Source organism: Camarhynchus parvulus, chromosome 2, assembly GCF_901933205.1.
Source record: "Camarhynchus parvulus chromosome 2, STF_HiC, whole genome shotgun sequence".
Lineage (NCBI taxonomy): Eukaryota > Metazoa > Chordata > Aves > Passeriformes > Thraupidae > Camarhynchus > Camarhynchus parvulus.
Genome location: NC_044572.1, coordinates 4,667,846 through 4,681,953, shown reverse-complemented (window position 1 = coordinate 4,681,953; position 14,108 = coordinate 4,667,846). Strand labels below are relative to the sequence as shown.

General features: G+C 44.9%; 1 protein-coding gene across 1 annotated transcript in view; it reads left to right on the top strand.

The window, feature by feature from the left end:
- Positions 1-7,115: 7,115 nt before the first annotated feature.
- PLCD1 (phospholipase C delta 1) overlaps positions 7,116-14,108 on the top strand; it is a 58,895-nt gene continuing 51,902 nt past the window's right edge. The window contains exon 1 of the mRNA XM_030943873.1: positions 7,116-7,410. Coding sequence (XP_030799733.1) covers positions 7,377-7,410 — 34 coding nt within the window. The 5' untranslated portion in view covers positions 7,116-7,376. The remainder of the gene's footprint in view (positions 7,411-14,108) is intronic.

The following is a 14,108-nucleotide window of genomic DNA, read 5'->3' as shown; positions in this document are numbered from 1 at the left end:
CTGCTTTGGCTGCACCGGGCTTGCAAAACTGATGAGGAGGCACCAAAAGCCAATAACATACTTCCTCAGTGGGCAACTTGTGTGGTTCTTTCTATATTCTGATATCCCCTCGGTGTTTTCTTTTCCAAAACCCAAACAACACCACCAGCCAGAAGAATGAGGCTGCATTTCACTCTAGCAGGTGTATAAATGTGTGATTTTGGAAGTGGCAGTTGTACTTTTATACATAAACTTGAGTTCTACTTTGCACTTAAAGCAAAGATTCATTATTCTCTTTGTAAGAGATATAGAGTGTGATCTCAGACTTAAATCACCTCTCTGAAGGGTATTCACTCTATTTTGAGATACTTCAGCATCTTAATTTGGTCTGATTCATCCCTTTCAAAGGCTCCTCTCTCTTCAGTGACAGTTTATTGAACTGTGCTCCTAACCTTCATCTTATGAAATGAAACTAGATCCAATAAGAAGCTAAATCAGAGGTGATGAATACTCTTTTTGAATACACTTGATGAGATTTTACAAGTCCATCCTTTTATTAATTTAGGAAATCTCTTAATCTAAAAATTAATCTAGTAATAAATTGCCATCTAGTCTGGCTTGGTGGTTTTTTTGGATGAAGTTTCAGTTTGTGCTGTTCTCTTCATCTCATGTTTGGCTGTTCAAAGAGAATGGCTGATTATAAATTAACACCAAAAATGCTGGCTGTCAATTAGGACCAGGGAGACACAGGAATTCCTTGCATACCTTCTGCATAAGCATCTGCTCTGGAAATGTTAGGAGTTCAGGAACATTTTCTGATTCTGTATGACTTATTCAGATGGAGGTGGAGGGAAGTCTGATGTCACTGTGTTTTTATGTCATGCATAGTTTTAACTCTTTAGAATCAGAAATAAAAGTGCATTACTTGTAACATCCCTGATTACCCATGTTGCACGCTCTGCAATCACAAGATCCTCATGTGCAGTTTAAACTTGTGGGGCATTCTTATATCTCATAGAATTTTCTACAATATAGGTGTAATTCAGACATTCCATCTTTTCTGCACATTTAAAAGTCACATGAACCGGTTACAGGGAAAAAAGCTGCAATTAGGTAATGATCTGAACAATTGCATCTAATTATTGTGATTATCCCAGTTGCAGGGAATTAATCTGACAGATGAAGCATATTAAAAGGAGCCATTATGACATTAATCATCAACCCTCCCCTATACTTAACCTGTATACCCCAGTGCTGTGGGCTGGAAAGAGGCAATGGTACAAGAAAGAAGAGATACATGTCAAACATTCCTGACAGCAGATGTTTGGCCTAAGGACTGTGATCTTTAAAGGTTACAAATCAGTTTGCTGAGCTGGATATCAGTGGCTGTGAAGCTTGGGGTCTGTGCTCAGCTGTAATCTGGGTTTAGAGAATCAACGAATCGCTAAGGGTGGAAAAGCTTCCAAGATTCTTGTATCTACCACTAACCCCTGTCCCTGCCCCCTGCTGCCACATCCACATGGCTTTTGAGCACTTCCAGGAATGCTGATTCCACAGCTTCCCTGGGGAGTCTGCTCCAGTGCCTGACCACCCTTTAAGTGAAGGGGTTTTTCCCAATATCTAATCTGAACCTCCCCTGGAGGAACCTGAGGCCATTTCCTCTCATCCTGTCAAATATCAGAATCAGCCATTAATGGATAAAAGTGGCAGGACGCTGGGACCAATCTCCTGCTGTTCTTTCCAAACAAGAGATAATCACTCCATGTCATGTTTTCATTGCAGCAAGTCTAGTACATCATTAGTTTCCCCAATTAGGTTATTGTTTCTCATTCATGCAACAATAACTTCATGTTAATGGTCAGATTCACAAGCTCATTCTCACAGTTATAAATGATAGCATTGTGGGGCTGATCCGTGGTGTTTACTGATGCGCTGAACTGAGAGGCTGATGAAGTGAATGCACCATGTTTGCTTTGAGCTTCTCATTCACTGTTAATAGATGAGCTTTTCAGAGCTTTAAAAGAAGTCTCTAGGGTCCCCTTCCCCCAAAAACTCTTCCTATAAGTGTTTTAGACTAAATGTACTTTTCTGTACAACTCTCTGGCAAAGACATTTTCGTTCTCCCAGAATCAAAATATTTAAAGTCAGGGAATTTAACATAAGAGGGTCTACTTAAACCTACATTTGTTAAAGCATGGAAATGCATAACAATTACTCTCAGAGACTCATAAAATCTGTTCTGTAGTGGGAGAAATGAGATAAACAAATGTGAAATAAAACTTTCAGCACAAAATTAGTCTGAAGACAAAATTGGTGAGATGTGCAAATACCAAGCACCATCAAGCTGATGTAAAATTAGTTAACTGTCTCCTTTCTATTGAAATTCCAAGAGTTATAAGAACTCCTTGGAATAAGCAGAGGAACCTAGGGCTTTAATTTGTAAATTTTATACATAATCTTGCTTTTAATTCTATTTTCCTATAATTTTTTAACCTGAAATCAATGTGAGATTTGTTGAACTGGCAACTCTCTCTTTAATTGTGACCATACAGTAATAAATGACTCCTTTGATTGTTTTATTGCTTTATTTGGTGGTTAGAACTGCTCTTGATTACTTAGTCTAAGTGGAGGGAAAACCCTTCAAGATACTTGAGATACAGCAAGTCAGGTAGGTGTATTTCTGGCTTAGCAAGTCAAATTTATCTTCTGCTCAAGCAGAAATACCTCATTAATTTTAATGGGACTCGTACAGGATTCTGCCAGCAGCAGGTTTAGCTTTGCACATCCCAGCATCTGTTGCTTCCTTTTCCTGTGGCCATGTAGAGCTCTCCTAAATGGGAATAACTGCAGCAATAAATGGTTTAAATGCAGATGTATACATCAATATCATTTACTCTGAAGGTACTTTGGCACAGCAGTCCATGGTGATAAACAAGACATCTGCCTGCCCTTCCCATCCCCTGAGCTGCATGATACTGCTGTTAATTCCACTCCAGCTTAGTTTATAAACTACAGTGAATTAATCTGTCCGGTGACTTGTCCATAAACCCAATAATCTCACTGTTCTTACAGTCATAAATCCCATTCATGAGCTTTTTTCAGTTTATCTCCTAAGGGAACCCGATTTCCAAAGGTGCTGATCTCCACCACCTCCTGCAGATCCGTGAGGCTGCTCTTCCCCACAGTTCTATGTGTTCCTTGCAAGTGAGGGACCTGCAGCTGCTGCAAACCGGGGAGTGCTGGGAAAATTTACAGATAGGTGAATATTGGGTGGAGCAGACTCAGGGGCGGGATCAGTCCTAGGAATCCCAGGTCTTGCATGGGCAGGGAAGTGTTAGCAGCAAGAGCCGTGTCCACCTAATGAAAGACAGCACTGATAACCAAAGAGTAATGATTGCCTTTGTGGCAGGTGAGTCACCAGGGCACTGGAGCTGCCTCCCACAGGGGTGTTCAGGCTCCTTGGTGAGAGTTCTGGCAGTTCCCAAAATGTAAAAGTCAATTGACAATTTGATGTTTTGCTGTCTATCCACTATAGACTTACTTACTCAGCCTAGTGGAAAGTGTCCCTGCCCATGACCAGAGGCTGGAAAAAGATGAGCTTTAAGGTCTCTTCCAACCCAAACTACTCTGTGATTCTGTTAATCTATTTATATGAGAGTAAGATTTAGAGAGACCTGATGATCTGAGGATAGTAGCACACTCCATCTAAACCAGTAAACAGACTGGGAGAAGACATTAAAACCCCCATTTCAGTGAACAGCCAGACCATAAATAACGTGTTTGAGAATTCCTGTCCTACTTCTGCATTGACATGAACTCTATTTAATATGACATTTTCTTTTGTGTTGGTTTTTGTAGTTCTTCTGCTGACAAAAACAGCTCCACGTGGCTGCCAAAGTTCCCTGCTGGCCATATAACCCCCAAATGCTTCTTACACTGTGTAACCATGGCAGGAATCCTGAATCCTTTCTGCAAAGCAAACAAAGACCTTTGCTGTTATCCTTTGGAGAGGTGGTTGGGAACATTTCAGTGGGGTGAGGAGGGTGTGTGTGAGATTCTGAAGGGCAGAGGGAGCCAGGAGGCATCTTCTCCATTGGAAACACTCGGTGTTGGGGCGGTGTAGCATTCCTCTGAGATGAAAAGCTGCTCCTTCCACTGTGTGCAATTAAGTCAACACTTGAGTCATGCTTTCAGAGTGGAGACAGGTAAACTGCTTTGCTTTAGTTCTGCTGTGATTTGTGGTTCACTGTGGAATTGAACCCTGCGAACGTTTTTGCCTTGGAGCTCTGTGACTGCTCTTTGGTGCCTGGGCTGGGCTGTGTGTGCAAAACAGAGAATGCAAAGGGGTGTAGGAGTGAGAGAAATGGGAGAGCTCCTTGACTTTGCAGAGTTCCAGTTCAGCTGATGATCTTGGCACCTTTGCATATGGACATCTCTGTTGGAGGGTGTGTAACAGAGGCTCCTCACCCAGCCTGCCTGACATTTAACTCCTTCCAGCCTCACCTCTGTGGCTGGAGAGCAAAGGGGATAGTCAGGATGTGTCCTGGCTTTAGGCCTTGACCCTCAGTGAAACATCACAGCTCTGACCTTGTACTTTTCACAAAAGCAAAGCTGCAAAGGTGGTAGCTTTGCTTTGGGAAGGCAGTGCCAACACCCAGCCCATCTCCAGGCCTAGAAAAGCCTTGACTTTGCTTCTCTGTGAGCACAGTGGTGATGGTGTGGACAAGAAAAAAAGGCATATTCACATGACATTCTCAAATTGCTGTATTATTCTTAGAATATTTTTTATTAGTAGGATTTCTGCAGCTCACAGAAGCTCACATCCCATTGCTTTCATTGTTATTGTGGATGTATATTGTTTACAGCAATGCAAAGGAAAGAGAATTCAAGCACATGCAGAAATACAACTGAAAGGACTGCAGCCTTCTGAAACAAAGCTGTGATGAGAGCTGTGCTGTGGGATCTCCAGTTCTGGATGTTTGCTGCAGCATATCAGCACTCTGATGGGGACTGCTGGACTTTCTGATGAATGCAAGAAGTGCAAGACTGTCTGTTACTGCCTGGCTTGCTCTGAGCACACACACAGGTCAAGTCCATCAAGGATTTTAAAATGGTGATGATTTAGTTTAGGGTGGCAGAAAGGTCCCCAGGTGCTCCCAGCAGCCTAAGAGGTGATGCTTCTGGATGTGCACAGAAGCAGGGAGAGTAAATGGATTTGCAAAAAGTGAAAAGTACAGCAAGGTTTTGTGAGACCTCCTGACAGGCACCATTTGGATGTGGCACTTGGGGATATGGTTTAGTGGTGAACATGGTGGTACTGGGTTAATGGTTAACTTGATAATCTTGGGAGGTTTTTTCCACCCTTAGTGAGTGATCCTATGGTTCCAGCTTCTGCTTCAGCTGTGACCATGGAAAAGGCAGCATGGCAAGAAGGCAGAGATACAGTGGGCTCTCATGAAGGGGTAAATGCAGGGGATGATCTTCAAGTCTCGAGGGATGATGGCAGGGAAGCTCAGCTGTGTTTTCTTGGTGAAACCCTGTCCAGCCTGAGGTAATGATGGCTGTGTTCACAGCACAGTGATGGTGCCATTGTACCCCACACTGCTGTGAAGAGGTTCTACCCACAGATGGTCCAGGTCATTTCTGGGAGTGATGGAGCTCTCTTACCCTGCCCCCTTGGCCACAGAGGGCACAGGGACACTGACCAGTCCATCTCTAAGTGAGGACTTGTGCCAGGCAGTGTGAGGGCACAATGGGGTGTGACACCGAGAACAGGGAAGGAGTTACTACACTGCCATTTTGTGTCACCACTTTCAAACTGCCCTTCTCTCCTTTTCCTCTCTTGTGAAAACCATCATGTCCTCACCACCTCTGCTTTACTGGAGTTTCCAGTCTGGCTGGCTCCTCCAGCAGCCTTCCTGTACACTCCCTCCAGAACTGTTCCCCATCAGCTGAAAGGGTGACAGGCTGTGAAGTATCCTCCCAAAATCCCTCTACCTTGAAGCTTTTAGGGCTGTACCAGGAATCTTCTGGTCCTGCCTGCCAGCAGCTCCCAGTTTGCCCATCTCAATCAATGTCTGTGGGTTTGAAACAGGAATGTTCCTTCCTGGGTCCTTTGGAATGTGTCTAGCAGGAGCTGAGCCCTCCCCATGCCAAGCTGGTGACTGTGAGGTAGAAGAGTGGACTTGGGAGGAGTCATGGGGTGAAATCTCTGCTCTTTTATTGCTCCACTTGTTTGGCTTTGTTAGTTTTGTCCTGGCATGAGGAGTTTTGCTATATTAGGGCTGTTTTCCTTGGGTGGTGGCAGCAGCCTTGTATTTGTGGACTGTAAAACTCTCTGAGAGCAAGGTCTGGTCTCTCAGAGGAGCAGCCCAGTTCCTGGCAGGGAGGGACAAACTGTCCCAAAGTAATTTTCAACACATGTTTTCTAGATCTGTCACCATCAGGAAGAGACTTCTCTGTTCTGTCAGTGCAGCTGCTGAGGAGAGAGGGCTTTGAATCTGCCAATAACTCCATCAAGTGTTTGCATCAGGATAACCTAAATAACCAGAAACATGCATAAACAATAGCAGACCAATTACTAAAAACATTCAAGTACAGGGAAACTTTATTTTCCCACACTGGCTTCCTTTCCTTTTCCTCTCCCTGTTTGCCATCACCATCTTTCTACCCTTCAAAGATACCTAATCCAGGAGGAGGGAACCGAGTGGAAGAAATCAATTCCACTCACTAAAAGCCTCAGGACAGTGCAGTTTTTTCTGTCTCTCTGTCTCAAATGCAAAGCTCAACTTTTTTTTCTGCCCTAAGCTCATGCCTTTGTGAGCGTTTGTGGTTACAGTTTCTATTTCTACACTGGCAAGTTCTGACTGCGTTTTTTTTGTTTTTTTTTTTTTTTAAACTTGTTTAAAGAATTATGACAATAATTATTACCTAAAAGCTCATTAACCCTAAACTCTGACCTGTGGCATCTGTCTAAGACCCTTTCCTTGATTTGCGGACCACCGAGGACGGACTCAGAGCAGAAAAATGCGGCAGCCACAGGAAAAGAAGCATCGCTGCGAAGCTCCAGGGGCAGGAGGAGGCCGGGCCAGCGGCGAAGACGCCAAATCCGAGCAGGGAGGAGCCAGAGCCGGAGCGGCGCTCGGCCGCGCTCGGGGCGCGGGGCAGGCAGCGGCTGCGGCTGCGATAAATGAGGAGGCGCAGCCGGGACGCAATTCCAGCCCAGGGCACGGAGCTGCCCCTGCCGAGGGAGCTGCCTCCCCTGGCGGGCATCGCTGCAGCCAGGAGCGGAGAGAGCCGGGCGGCTCTGGCCGCGCAGCAGCGCTGATTCTGGGCACGGCTGCTGCCGGAGCCCCGCTGCTGCTGCTGCTGCTGCTGCTGCTGCTGCTGCTGCAGCCATGGCATCCAATGGCACATTCCTCGCCTGCAACAGTAAGTCTGGGCAAGTCTTCTTGTCTTTCAGCTCTCTTATCTTGTCCTAGAGCTTTATTTTCCCTCCTCTCTTCTCCTCCCTTCTCCACTTCCCCATTCTCTCGTTTGGATGTAATGGGGCATTTCAGCGCTGTTGCAGAGAGAGGACGGATTTTTTTTCTCTGGTAATCTCTGGTGTCTTGGCTGGGGAAGCATCTGCAAGTTCAGAAAAGCGGATCCAGATCTCCTCCCCTTTATGGGAAACTGAGAGCGGGATGGGTGCTCTGCTGGATAAACTCTGTGGGCTCTGGTGGAGCCGGCAGAGCCCGGATGAACACCTGGGCTCTGGGGCTGTCCCCGAGTACAAAAGTACAAAATAAGTACAAAATAAGTATGTTTTCTAAAAAGCATTATTACAAAATTATTATTAAGTACAAAATAAGTAATGTTTCTAAAAAAAGAAGTTCTCTCTGCCCTTGCAGCAAGTGAGATTTAGGAAGGTTCTGTCGGTGGCAAGCCTGGGAGGTTTGTCTGATAGGGTAATAAAATATCCCCCCCTTATTCCCTCACGTAACTTTATGTATTCCTTTGTTACCACCTCATTGTATTTAACGTACTCTGAGGAGCAGAAACAGCTCAGGGCTGTGACAGCTACAGGTTGAAATGGAATATTTTGATCCCCAAGAAATGGGAAAAGCCTCCAGTATTTCTTTTATTTCATGAGATGGGTGCTTTCTTAATACAGATAAGCTATAAACAAAAATAAACTAATAGAGCAATAAGTGATTACCCATGAACATAATCATTTTAGTGTTACCAGCAGAAATGTGAAAAGATTCCCCCAGGCTGATGAAATCTTCACTCTGATTTTCCCAGATGGTAGAAATCTGACAGGAGGGTGAACCAGAGGTTAATGTTATACTTTTTGTAGGTATCTCATTCATTACACAGCCACTGGGAAAAGAAAGCTAAGAAACACATCTGGAACTGTTAAAACATTTCCCATTTTGGCCTGTGGGCTATTTTTCAGTGAATATTATTTAGTCCTCTGGGTTTAGGAACCAAGAAGAATTCAGTGGCTGGTAATCTATTATTTTGTCTGAAGCAGAAAAATACACAAATGTTGAATGAGGCAAGAATTTTAAAAAGTATTTACTGAAATTCCTTGACGTATAACACACACACAAATGCCAGGGTCACTGCAAATGCCAGACTTCTTAGATAAGAGGGGTTGTTCACATGTGGACTTCTTAGCAGGCTCAGACTTTGCTATGTAGTTTGTCAGAAACCTCTGATACTGTGAGTTGTGGATATGCTTTGGCCCTGGCTCTGTGTTGAAACTCAGCTTCTTTCTTTCAGGTTCTCTCTTCCCCCCAGCCCCCCTCCAAAAAAAAAACCCACATAAAACAACAGCTGTATTTACCATGTCAGAATTAATGTGGGCTATTAATACTCTTTCTCTTGCCTCATGAAGTTGGCTTGTTTCTGAACTGGGAGCCCTTGTGCTCGTAGATTGTAGAATAGCTAATTTGTACTATGACTTATTCTTACACACTGACTTTTCACCCAAGACACTATGTACATTGTGAGAGGAATGCTCTCTGCCACAGTCCAAGGGGAGAATCAGCTTGTAAAATCCTACAAGACCATTTCCTTGTTTGCTCTGCCAGAAAGTCCTCAGGATTAACATCTATATTGAAATTTCCAAATGAATCATCTCCACCTGCCCTTGTGAGCACTGAGGAGGTTCCTTCTGCACTTCAAGCTAGGAGGTAACACAGATTGGGATCAACTGGGATCTGCTCTGGAGCACTTGGTGACTTTCATCTCCTTTCCTAGCAACAAAATGCTCCCAGCACACACCTTTGATGCAGGTTGTGCTTGATCCACCACGTGGGAGTTTTGTGAGCCACAGTTCCCCATAGTCCAGGGGAATTTGGGATACTGACACATCCCATTACATTGAACAGTCAACACGTCCCTTTCTCAGACAGGACAAATAAAATTCACTCTGGATCATTTTTATTTTGACACAAAAGCTGCTGAATTTTCCATCTGAGCAATGTATTTTAGTAAAACTAAAGCCCACAGTTGGTTCTGAGATTGCTGCCAGTGTGTAAAGCTCCATCAGGGCCAAAAGTAGCTAAGACAGGGCCAGAAGATGCTTGAGGAAAAATAGATTTTAATGGGGAAAGAAGGAAAGAAAGAAAGGGAAATGAAGTCACTGGGAAAAGTGCTGCAGGTAGCAGAGATGAAAGGATTCAGCCAGCTACAGGGAAAAGCAAAAGGTGTGTGGGGAAGAGATGGTTTGTGTAGGAATGGAAACTTAGCTGCCTGGATAGGCACTGGGAGCCAAAGTTATCAATAATTTGGGAACAAAGTAGAGTTCCCTGTACAGGGACATCAATTAAAAAAGATATTTTGGAAGGAAAGCTGCAGAAAAACACTTGGTGATTACGCAGGGTGGGATTCAGCTGGGTCAGCACCAGTATCCCTAAGAAATTTTAGGTTTATAGGGATCTAGGCAGGAGGATTGTATCCTGTCTTCTGTAGATCATGAAATCCTGCAGACTGACCCTCAGCCATGTGTCTCTAGGTCCTTCCCATGGGTGGAAGGGCTCAGTCCTCACTCAGCCAAGCCGCCAGACCAGAAGGCTGCAGACCTTGGTCAGACACAGAAGTTTCTTTTTTTCTTTGTGCAGGCGGAGAAGATTTTGACACAGTTTCTTCTAAACTGAAATACTTCCACACCTTAAATGAGCCAGCCTAAACACTGTGTGTGGGGAAATTCTCACACCTCAGGCTTTCCCTCACATGGTGCCTTTTAAAGCCCTGTACCATGGTACCTTTTAAAGCCCACACAAGTCTCAGTGGCTGGTTTTGGCTAGAGTTCCAGAAATTCCAGATAAATCCTTTAGGGGAAAAAAATTCCCTAGTTTTGCATAATTCAGTTGTGCAATTTAATTATTGCACAAATTTTGCCCTGCTGCAGAATGTTGAGAATGACCTGTGTTTTGTCTATGAAAGAAATTTCAGCTCTTGAAGAAAATGTGGAGGAAAGCTTTTAAGTGGCCTATAAAAACTGAGGCTGGGATCCACCTACAACTGACTTTGGGTTTATGAAGAGAACATCTTCATCTGCATGTTCCCAGAAACATGACCTGGGAGTTGGGCAGCTGAGCTGCTCGAGTGCTTCTGGCTGCTGATCCTGGTCCTATCCATCAAGTTGATATCCTTCTTTTCAATTACTTTATTTCCACACCAGCTACTGGAAAAGCTGTAATTTATTGCAAGCCAGTATTTTTTTTACACTTTCTTTGCAGCCAAATCTCCCTGTGCACTGTGATGGAGGGACCAGTGGAAGCAGCAAACCAAACCTTCAGTCTGGTTTTGGGTTTCCAGTTTTAGCTGGGTGTTTTGTTTTACCTGGATTTCATCAAGAGCTATGGGCAGCAGCTTTTGATGGGCCACAGCCTGTTCCCTGCACTGATCCAAGCTCCCTGGGAGGGAGCAGGACTGGCAGGAAGATGTATGAAGGTTTTCACAAATAAAGGTCATGATTTGTCTGTCTGTGAAATGTCTGAGCAGGCAGCCTGGCTCGTTTACCAAGCAGGGCCAGGGCTCTGCACTGTTTAATTTCCAGCACATTCCCCAGCCTGGTTTTGATCCACAGCAAGCTGACAGATGGCATGGTCTGGGTGATGGGCTTGCAGCCCTTCCCAGTGGGCACTGTGGGTATAACCACATTAATACTCTTTCTCTCGCCTCATGAAGTTGGTTTGTTTCTGAACTGGGAACCCCGTTTTGGGGAAGATGGGCTGCATGGACTTGTCAGAGCTGGAGGAGGGACCATTCTCCTGCCAGAGACTGAAGACAAATGAGACAGCCAAAGGATACAAAGTGGGGCTGAGAAATGCTGGGCAGTGCTGATCCCATCCCCCAGCTCCTGGCCAGTGTGCAGGCAGGAGGAGGGTTTAGGCAGCGATCTGGAGGACAATGAGACTTGGGAGAACTCCTTCTATATGAATTTTTAAGGTTTCATGTATATGGTTTCTGTCCCAGCTCAGCAGGACCTCTCAGCACTCAAAGGGAGAGGGCCAGAAAAGCCAGTGTGAGGTTTGCTGCTGGAGAATCCCGTTCTCAGTGTGACCACAAGGTGGAACTTGGTACATACCACATGCTCTGCAGAGGCACCCAGTGGGAACCAGCAGCAGCATCCTTGGCCAGGGATGCATCTGGAACTCAGCACCCACTCCCTGATCCCCATTTCCCCACAGGGAGAAAGAGGGAAAGTGCTGGTGTAGAGGATCCACAGGCATTTTTTGCTGGAGGTGAGAAGCTGTGCCAACAGCAAGGCTTGGTTCTCAGAGGATGTGAGGGGTCACTGGGGAGATAAGCTGAGAGCAGTGAGTGGTGTCCTGGAGGAGAAGGAGGAAAAAGGTTTCTGCAGGTAGAATATGGCAGGGCATGGATGAAATGAGGAATGCACTCCAGAGGGAAGGACAGGTAGGTGGGACCCTGCAGATGTGGAAGGCACCTTTCTGTCACATTCTTTAGTAAGAAGAACGGCATGATGTAAAATAGACCTGTTTTTTTTCCCTCTTGGTAACAAATACAGGGCAAGACACAACCTTTGGCCTCTTCAGGGAGAAAATCCCCCCTGAACATGACATTTATTATTTGATATGTAGTTCCCATAGGCATTACTAGTTCTAATTTGCATCATGTGCATGATGTGATGGGGAAGTGGAATCAATCACCAGCACAGGTATTTTTATTCTGCTCCTAAATTATCACAAGTCTGGGCAAAGGAGCAGCTGAGTTTTGTCATGTCATTTTTGTCAATGTACTCTAAATAGAGTGTGATCAGAATTAGGGTTGCATCACTTTTGGTGTTACCTAAATATGATGGTGGTGAGAGAGCAAGTGCAGCCCTAATAAAGAACTCAAAAGCCAACCTGCTTCTCCCAGTGTGAAGTGGTAATAGTGCTTCCTTAGCTCTTGTGTGAAAGGAAGTGATGGAGATTAATTAATTTTGGAAAATCATCTGAAGAGCAGCCTGTGGATTGTAGTGTTCTCACATAGCCCATTTCCTACCAGACACTGCAGCCACTCCATCTGCAAGTGCCTGTTTCCTGGATATTCACTTTCCTGGATATTCACATCACTCAAGCATTTTGCTAACTTTGGGACCACGTTCTGCCATCCTCATTCCCACTGATTTCCATTTGCTCTGTGAGTAATCCAGCAGGAATCAATAGGGTGATGAGCACAGCAAATCCTGGGCATGGGGACGTGGATAACTTCGCTCATGTGACCAGGGCCATTTATTTAATTGGGATTGGTCACATGGGTAAAATTGCACGACCCACTGAGGTGCAGTTGCCTGCAGTGAACAAGGCTTGAAGAATTTTTCCATGAGCCATTTACAGGAATCACTTCCTCCCATGCAGGAGTGTGACAGCAGCATGGTGTCACATCAATACCCATGTCATCCTTGCCCATCAGGCTTCTTCTGTGAGTTGTGACATTGTCTTTAAATGACCTCAAGACCACAATAAATCCAGCTCGGTCATTTCCCAAAGCAGGGAATTTCTGTCCCGATAATCTCATCTTCATTTTAAAAACAAACTGATTTGAACTGCTTTACATCTCTGAAGCCCTCACAACAGCAAAACTTGCTCATTGCTGTTTTGGAGAGGTATCTAAACTCATTGCATGCTGACCCTGTGCTTAGTGTGTGAGCAAACTTCAGGGCTTAAGTACAGTAAAATGCTCTCCAAGGGCATGGAAAGCTTTGAGCAGAGCTGTCACTGGCACTGCAATTAGGAATTAATGAGAAAGTGAAGTACAGGGGCTCTGTGTGTTCCCAGATCAATCCCTGTGGGATGCTGGTTGCTGCTGGACAGGAGAGCTGGTGCATAGAAGCAAATTGTTTTGCTAAGGCAATTACAGGAGACTTCCCCACTCCTTTAATTAGATCAGTCCTCTCCAAAGTGCACAATGTGAAATATGAGAAGTGCTCAGAGACTGATAGCTAAAAAATATCATCTAGCCATTACATCATGGTGCTCACCTCCTTGCCAGGGCAAAAACAAAGCTCCCAGCTCCCAGGGGAGTGCTCTGGAGATTACAGCTCTGACATCCAGCCCCTTGTCTGTGCAGAGGGCCCAGAAAGGCTGGAGGTGTTTCCCAAACACCCACTGACAATGTGGCTAACATGTTCAGCAATGTCCCATCCAGGAATTGTCTTTATTCTCCTTTGCTGTCTGTGATCTGCAATGGCTGGGTGTAAATAAAGAGTTATTAGGTGTACTGCTGTTCAAGGCCATGCAATGGCTGTGTCTTGTCCCCAGAGAGTCTCTCACCTGTGGTGTATGGCAGTGATTAATGGCTCTGACCCTGTCCTTGTGCTGGTCAAACAACCCAGTGCTCTGTGCTTGCCTGTGAGGGCTGGCAGGGCTTCCTTCAATCTGCTGAGAAAGAAGGGGAAGATGTCTGGATTGACAGACACCAGAAACAGAGATAATGTTTATAAAGCCTGTATTGACTATGATGAGGGGCTGGTGATGGAGAGCCTTCATTTATGTCAAAAGCAGTGGCTAAAACAGTGATTGATGTGTGATTTGATGTCAGGTTTATTGGGTATGTGCTGATTCTGCAGCAAGGGACATTCACCCCTGTTTGACTCGTGTCCCTGCAGTACCTTCACTCTTAAC